Source organism: Mirounga leonina, unplaced genomic scaffold, assembly GCF_011800145.1.
Source record: "Mirounga leonina isolate KUSES-001 unplaced genomic scaffold, KU_Mleo_1.0 Mir_95, whole genome shotgun sequence".
Taxonomy (NCBI): Eukaryota; Metazoa; Chordata; class Mammalia; order Carnivora; family Phocidae; genus Mirounga; species Mirounga leonina.
In genome coordinates this window covers 200,566-209,141 of record NW_023270865.1, presented here as the reverse complement: position 1 = coordinate 209,141, position 8,576 = coordinate 200,566, and the positions used below count along the sequence as shown (strand labels likewise).

Below are 8,576 nucleotides of genomic sequence, written 5' to 3'. Positions count from 1 at the left end.
GCCCGGCCGTCACAGCGGCGTCTCCTCCTGCTCCAGCGCGTGCCGGGCGCCGGGCCGGAGCGCCGCGGACTCCCGGGCGCGCATGCGCGGTCGGCGGCGGCGCGCCGCGTGCACAGCCGGCGCTCTTTCCAGCGGCCGCGCGCGCGCCGCCGCCCCGCGCTGCTCAAGCTCGCGTCCCTGCCGCCGTCGTGCCACGCGCCGCCGCACGCGCTGGAGCAGGAGGAGACGCCGCTGTGACGGCCGGGCCCCGGGGTCTCCCCCAGCCGGAGTCCAGGTGCTGGCCTAGGGCGGCGAGCCGGACTCGCGGGGTCAGAATCCGTCCCAGGGGACCGAGAGTGCCGCGCGCGAGGCCTGACCCTTGGAGTCCCTTGGAGCCCCTGCAGAGAGGCCCCTGCGGGCTGGAAGCGGACCGGGGCAGAGCCTGTTCCCTCTGCAGGGCGGTCCGGGCCCGGGCCCCTGCCCCGAGACTCTGCGTGGGCCCTTCTGTGCACCTGCCCCGGCTCTGAACCCTGCCGGCACTCGGGTGTTACCGGCACCCCGGCTTAGAGTCAGGAAGGGCCCTGGGTGTCAGAAGAGGGCTCTGGGCTCGAGTTCTTGCCACTTCGTGTGCACCCTCTCTTCAACACTGCCAGGGACACTGACACCAGATGCCAGCCCACATTCCCGGCCCCCGCAGGGCTCCCACCCCCAGGGAGGCAGGAGCCCTGATTCCAGGAGCAGTTTGCAGGCGGAGGGGTTGGCCCTGCGTGATGTCTTTGACCCACCTGTCAGCTGAGGGACACCTTAGGTACAACTGCAGAAACATCTTTTGTTTGTTTATCCTTTTTGTGTTGTGACTTCCAGAGCCCAGCACTGGTCTGGCTCTGGCCCAGGCGTCCATGGGGCGGCCCCTGGTTTCTGGGTGTTGCCCCACGCCCAAACACCTGGTCTCTGGCCTTAGCCGTCCCACCCGACACTGGGAGAGATTGCACTGGCCGTGTGGGCAGGTCTACACAGCTCCGCTGAGTAGAGTGGGCCTTCACTTAGCAAGCAGCTTAACGGGGCCAGGGCTAGGTGGGGCGGGGAGCTGCTCTTTCCTGGAGAGCCAAGGGACTTGGAGCAGGCCTCAGACCCTCACAGGACCTCTGGGCCTGCCCTGAGAATGTTGCAGCCCAGACTGCTTCTCACCCCCCCCAGGGTCTCAGGGACATGGCTTTGGACAGAGCTGCACCCTCCGCCCCCCATCCTCTGGAGGGAGACCACTGTCTGGCTATCCTATGGGGGGAGCAGACAGGAGGCTGGGGTGAGGAGGCTGCCACAGTGATGGAGGGAAGAGGCCCTCCTCTGCCCTCGCCTGTTCCTCAGAAAGAGGTAGTAAAGATCTGAGGGATGTGGGCCTTAGGACGGACACTACTAGAAGCTCTTCTGAAGAGGCCCAGCTCAGCTCTGCTCAGGAAAGTATTTGTGCTGTGCTGTGACTGACTTCTGATGGTGGAAATTCTCACAGCCGTCACTGGTGAGGCCTGAGAGCACTTCGTAGTGTTACTGGGACCCTGGTGGAAAGTCAGTACAACCTACTGTCCTTTGCTGTTGAGAAGAATGGGGACTAGTCATTGTGGCATCTGCTCAGCAACACAAAGCTCTTGACCCTGAGGCCGCAGATCTGCTCATTACCTAAATCAACATACGGGGGTGGGTGTTTGGTTTTCTTTCCGTAGTTATTCCCCCACACTGTGCAACCATTTTGACCAACTGTGTGAGCACAAAATCCAGCTATTATCAGGGCAACAAAACCTGCCGGTTAGTGAGCCCCACTGAGCTGCAGCAACCACGCACACCTCCAGGAAGGCACACGCTCTGCCCGCTCCCTGCAGAGTGGTTCATGCAGATAAGCCAGGCCCTGCCGCACTGGGCTCCCCAGGGTCCACAGCCCAACTGGTCTGGCATCTCCAGCTGCCTTAACAACTCACCTGGACCTCTGGACCCGGATCCAATTCCCAGCTGCGAAGCTAGAGGCTGAGTTGGGGAAAGCGGCTCGGAGGCACCTCCATCAACACCAGAGATAGTAAACCGGCGGGCGATGCCTCTCTGACAAATGTCTCACGGCTCAGCTCTTGGCGGGTGTTTCTGCAGTAGACGGGCAGTTCTCTGAATGGCCCAGGGCCAAGCACAGCCCTAAAGGAACTGAAGTTCCAGGTGGGAAACCTCCTTCGCAGAATCCCACATTTCAGCGCTCACGAGAGAAGTCTGGTGTTTCCTCTGTGGACAGTCTTACACTCCCTAGTGCTGTGGATACATTTCATAAATGAGAATCCTAGCTGTTCTTGTCATTGTAAAACAGAACGTAAACAAAGTCTTATGAATGTATTTCCTTAGGAAAATTGTTGTAAAATTTTTTATTATAAAAGAATTCCTATTTATTTAATACTGAATTTTGGCCTACTTTATGGTAGACTATAAAGAACACAAATGTAGGAGTTGCTATTTCTCACCTCTCTATTTTCTTGAAAATAATTTTGTTACAGTGCTTCTATCTGTGTACTAGTGATCTTCTATTGTGAAAGGAGAGTTAAAGAATTTCATTGAAATTTGAAATGTATGTTAAGTTAGGAGTGGTGAAAATTGTGTTTGTTAATTTTGTGAATGTAATTTTAGTCAAATTTTGTGTAACCCTGATCACAGAACAACGTGCCTTACATGCCCCCTGGATGCGCTGGGCAGCGGCCCCGTCACAGGCCCTGTCACACCTGCATGATCAAGTCTATTAAAAATGTTTCAAGGCACTTTGGGTGGAAACTTTGAGAAATCATATCAAGGAGAATTTAAGGGGCAGTTCGCTGCAGGCAAACATTGCTCTGGCACTAAAATTAACATCGACGTGTGCGTGTGCGCGTCAGAGGCAGCCCCTTCTGGCTGGTGCAAAGAGGTCGTTGGGACGTGACTGCTGGCATACCCTGGGCTCTGAGACCTGGTTCTTCCCAGGCACAGACAGGTGAGCACCATCACTTGCTCACTTACTCAGACTCGTCACTGCACAGAGGGGGCAGGCGCCCAGAAAGGGCAGAGCAGCGCCCACCAGCCAGAGTGGGAGGAGGAAGTGCCTGAGACACCAAAGGGGGTGGGCCCAGGGCTGAAAAGAGGTGGGTAAGAGTGGTCTCTGAAGGCCAAGATGAGGCTGATGGGGGAGGCAGAAGTGCACCTGCCCCTAAATGTCTGGGTGAATCTTGTCCCCCTGAGGTGGATCCCACCCCCCGGTGAATCTCACCCCCCCAGGTGGATCCTGCCCCACCCTGTGGTGAATCCCACCCCGAGGTGAATCTCCCCCCAGGTGGATCCCACCCCCCCGGTGCATCTCACCCCCCCAGGTGGATCCTGCCCCCCCGAGGTGGATCCCACCCCCAGGTTCCTTGAGGTCTGTGTCACAGACACATCTTTTTTTTTAGAAAACGAGGGCACAAGCAGGGGTGGGGGGTAGGAGGGAGAAGGGGTAGAGAGAGAATCCTAAGCAGACTCCCTGCTGAGCACAGAGCCTGGACTCAATCTCACCACCCTGAGATCATGACCTGAGCTGAAATCAGGAGTTAGACGTTTAACCCACGGAGCCACCCAGGTGCCCCACAGACACATCTTTCAATAGCTAAAATTTTTGAGGTTTATTATAGAAAGAAAATGCACATCAATGCCGAGTCTATAAATACTTTACATAAGAGCAGTCTAACCAGCAAATTTACAGCCATTTCAAAGTTGGTAGGAGTGTGGTTCTAGGACTGCTCTAAGTACCACAGACAGGTTGGCTTAAAACAACACATTTATTGCCAAGTAATCCAGGGGTGGGCAGGGCCTCACTCCTGACCCTGAGGAGAGTCCTCCGGCCTCGTCAGTGTCTGGTGCCCCTGGGCTTGGAGGAGCATCATCTCAACCCCCCACGCCTGTCACGGCCCCACCTGCTCGCTCCCAGGCCAGCTGTCCAGGAAGCCCACCTCTGGGCTTCTCCCGCTGCGTTCCACGTCTCCTCCCAGGTGGCACTGCTGTCCCGGTCGCATCCCTAGCTGCGGTGTGCCACAGACAGGCGGGAGGGCCGAGCAGCCAGAAGCCCCCATGTGGCCCACCTTCCCTGGAAGACTTCCCCTGGACACAAAGAAGTGGCCATGCTTCCCAGCTCCGTGTTTTGGGGTCACAGCAGTTTGGACTGTACATTGGCAGAGCACCCCAGGTAAGCATCAGCTCATGTGCCCACACCAGTTAAACGTGGTCAGGAGCCCCTTCCCTGCCATGCTCTGGAAACCCTATGAATAAAACCTGAGAGTCAAAGAAATCTACATTGAAAGATGTTCTTTCCACTGAACAGCAAATGTTCTTATAAAGAACCACCCAAAGACTCAGTGAGTCTGCAGTGGCCTGACATGAGCCTGTTTCTGGTACCAGCTGCAGGCTGCCTGTCCCGTTAAACCCATTTTCCCCGATGGGCACCTGGCACCAACTGGCCTAGAGACGAGCCTCCCCTGGGTGTCACCAACCCACCAGGATGTGGCCCTCTGCTGTGCCCCCACCCCCACCACATCCTGGCCACTGTGCTGCCTTTGAAATCACGTGTCCCTGTTATTTGGAACGTGCTGACCTCCGGCATTCACCATGACCACAGGCATCCCTGAAGCAAGTGTGACCAATGGCCAAGGGCACTGGGGCGACCATCACATAATCAGAGCAAGAACTGACAAGGACAACGTGCACCACTTGGGTCTGTTGTCATCATCTGAATATTCACCCTGGATATTTGTTCCTGAAGTGTGGTGGAGTGAAAATTCTCTCGGTCGCTGGGAAAATAAATGCATTTTTATGATTATAAGGGACAATAAAGCTATTAGTTCAAAAAACACCTGGAATTACTACATGCTTGACATTAAGACACATCATACTTAATACGTATATGAAAAGACAGGACATTCATTCCGTATTTACAGAAAAGTCACTCCTCTTCTGAACCAGGAACTTTCCCTAAGAACTGCATCTAGTTTTTTTTGTTTTTTGTTTTTAAGATTTTATTTATTTATTTGTCAGAGAGAGACAGAGCACAAGCAGGGAGAGGCAGGCAGAGGGAGAAGCAGGCTCCCCGCTGAGCAAGGAGCCCGATGCGGGACTCGATCCCAGGACCCTGGGATCATGACCTGAGCCGAAGGCAGACGCTTAACTGACTGAGCCACCCAGGCGTCCCCTGCATCTAGTTTTTAGTCACTTAATTCCATTTAGGTTTTGATTCTTTGAAGAAAAAGCCCTTCATGTGAATTTTTTACATGGCTGGACATGGCTGGAGATGAGCAGAGACTTGAGCTCAGGGGTTCAGGGCAGCCCTCACCGCACTCATGCAGGGCCATCGGGGGGAGAAGCAGTGCACAGCAGAGCCACCGTGGGGGCTGGGGGCGCAGCAGGGAAGAGGCTGCACGCCCCCCACCTGAGCCAGCCGGTCCCCGGGGTCCCTGAAGCAAGGCTGGGGGGAACGGGGCCCCTCTCATTCCTCATTTTGGCCAGCACCGCTTGGTGAACCAGAGCGCAGGTGCTTCTGAGAACCCCCACTCACTGACAGCAGTGTGGGGAAGCGTCAGGACCCATACACAGGCCCCCCCATTTATTCGGGTACAGCCTCTTAGTTAATGTATTGTGAGACTCAAGACTCGTGCAAAACGAGGCCACCACTGAAGCAGCCGCCATGGAGACGGCTACACGACAGAGGGGCTAAGGGATCCGGCGTCAGGAAGCAGCACAGATCCTGAATTGTGCACCAGATAAATGTTCGCATTCACCTTCGGATTGGATTTGTCAGACCTGATGCTCATGACATCCCTCGTCTGCCAGGTCCGCTCCTGGGGGAGGGTGTGGAGTGGCACGCCAGAGGGACGCCTGCCTGACCTCAGTGGGGTTGAGGGGAGGACGGGGCTGGGGCCCAGCACCTAAGAGCCTGCAGCACGAGTCAGGGGACACACGACACGAGGGGCTCCACGCAGAGCTGCAGGACCCAGGCCCCCAGTCCAGGCTGAGGTGCATCTCTGAGCTACACATCGGACAACCTGAAAGCAGCCTCCAGGCATTGGACGCACACTACATCATCCCTAGTAAGAAAACCTTCACACCCGGGAAGTCTTCATTTCCCTGCAGGAGGTTAGACTCTTTTATTGAACAGCAGAGTTTTGGAAGTGTTTACACTGTGCAGAAATGAGGGAAGACCCAGGGGTTAAAGGGGACAGGCACCATGAGGCCCCTCACACCAGAGCCTGCCTCACAAAGGACATTACAAAAAAGTGAGAAAACCAGCAGAACCACGGCCCCCAGAGTGCTTGTTCTTCACGAAGCCCTGAGCACGACACCAGGAGAGGAAGGCATGCATGTCCTGGGTGTCTCGTGTTGCTCTGGCCGCCACACAAGGGTGGGGGGGGTGATGGGCACAGCATCGCAACAAGGCTGTGGCCCAACAGGCTACTTGAGGAGCTTTGCCACGTTCAGACTGGGAACCACAATCTCCTTGAAGATTGGCACATAGTTTGGGTTTGCCTGCGTCGGGCCCTGCTCCAGCGTCTCGATGATGGTCTGCTTCATGTCCCGGCTGGTATCCCCTCGCATGGCCAGAAGTGCGCCAATGTGCTCATCCCTGCAGGTGCGGGGAACACCATGGGTGTGTCAGGGGGTCCACTTACAGCTGCTCACCCCCCACACCTGACTCAAACTCCCCCCAGTCCCCCCGCCGCCTGGCTCAGCCAACACTGAGGCCCCAGAGCAGGGCCAACAGCTGTGCACGAGAAGGCGTGCCCCATATCATGACAGGAGAGAAACCGGAGTTCTCTGCTCACGGCGGCCTTTTCTTCAACTGATAATCATGAGGTTTTAAACTCTGTTCTCCTACATCTTTAACAGACTGCCTAACTAGAGTGAGAGGACCCTGGAGAGCCCTGGACCACCAGTTCCTCCCGCTTCAAGCAAACCCACAGCGTTGGCAGAAAGAGAAGACACTGGCTGAGGCAGGAGGGTGGTGGGAGGCGTCTTGGTCGCGTGTGACAGGCACATGTCCCTTCTCTGAATCCATGAGCACAAGACGAGCTTCCTGAAACCACTCTGCTCTGCTACCTTCCCCCAGTGCACAGAGCGTGGTGATGCCCCACCTGCACTCAGGCCACCTGCTCTCCAGCCGTGCTCTGACACCTGGGAGGTGCATGACCCGAGGCTGGGGTCCCATGGGCTCCAGGTCCAACAGCAGGGATAGGGACACAGAGGCACGCTGATATGCCCACTCTGCTCCCGGCCATCGTCCACACAACTTGTCCTCCCAGGAGCCAGGACACCCAATGGTGCTCACACCTGCTGGTCAGGCCCCTCCATCTTGTCAATGACCCTAGGAACGAGCTTACTGCTCTGTTCCATGATTTTTAGCTAAAACACATGGCACATGGGCCCTTACCTGATATCTGGGTATTTGCTGACCAGAGTGGAGACTTCCAGGTAGAGCAGAGACGGGTCCGTCAGCTTAATAACTTCCGCGATGGCCACAATGGTGTCACAGTGCCCATCTGCATCCTCACCAAACCCCTGGAAGACAGTGTGCATGCAGCTGCCAAGCACCGCGAGGGGACACATGCCGAGTGTCTGTGGAACTCTGTGGCCCAGGCAGACACCGACGGCTCAGGATCGGCCCACAGTGGAGCTGTCCTGGGCGCCCTCAGCAGGGATGCTGCAGGGCAGGGGGCGGGCAGCCCACAGGGGCAAGACCAGTCTGGCTAACGCCACTCCCACGGGGCTAGGAGTAACGCCCCAGAAGCTACCCCCAGCGACAAGGTCCAACAGACCTTCCTGGGCACACAAGGAGGATTGACTGGTCACTTGGTCCCTGACGTGACTGGCCCTGATCAGCAGGCCGAAACAGCCCAGGGGGTGGGGGTGGGGGGGACAGAAACAAGAAGGCACTCACCGAGGCCAGCTTCCGGAACAGGAGGCGGAGCTGCGCGGCCTCCCGGACCATCCTCTCGGCACCCTCCTTGCGCTCCTCTGCACTGCGGAAGGAGATGCGCTTCTGCATGACGGCCCGCAGGTACTCCAGCACCACTCGCCGCTGCGCCTCCGCAGTCATCCTCTGCCGGCAAACACAGGGTCGGCAAGGCAGGCCGGAGGCTCCCGCTGAGACACCGCCCTGCTGAGACCTCCCCCCAGCTCCCCACTGTGACACCCCCCTGCTGAGACCCCCTAGGCTCCCCACTGAGACACCCCCCGAGACCTTCCCCCAGCTCCCCACTGAGACCCCCCCACCGCTGAGACCCCCTAGGCTCCCCACTGAGACACCCCCCGAGACCTCCCCCCAGATCCCCACTGAGACACCGCCCTGAGACCTCCCCCCAGCTCCCCACTGTGACACCCCCCTGCTGAGACCCCCTAGGCTCCCCACTGAGACACCCCCCGAGACCTCCCCCCAGATCCCCAGAGACACTGCCCTGAGACCTCCCCCCAGCTCCCCACTGTGACATCCCCCTGCTGAGACCCCCTAGGCTCCCCACTGAGACACCCCCCGAGACCTCCCCCCAGATCCCCACTGAGACACCGCCCTGAGACCTCCCCCCAGC

General features: G+C 57.5%; 1 protein-coding gene across 2 annotated transcripts in view; it reads right to left on the bottom strand.

The window, feature by feature from the left end:
- Positions 1-6,112: 6,112 nt before the first annotated feature.
- EXOC3 (exocyst complex component 3) overlaps positions 6,113-8,576 on the bottom strand; it is a 24,385-nt gene continuing 21,921 nt past the window's right edge. For both annotated transcript variants that reach the window (XM_034998747.1, XM_034998748.1), the window contains exons 12-14: positions 7,931-8,092; positions 7,424-7,551; positions 6,113-6,619 (exon numbers count right to left, since the gene is read on the bottom strand). In XM_034998747.1, coding sequence (XP_034854638.1) covers positions 6,448-6,619; positions 7,424-7,551; positions 7,931-8,092 — 462 coding nt within the window. In that variant the 3' untranslated portion in view covers positions 6,113-6,447. The remainder of the gene's footprint in view (positions 6,620-7,423; positions 7,552-7,930; positions 8,093-8,576) is intronic.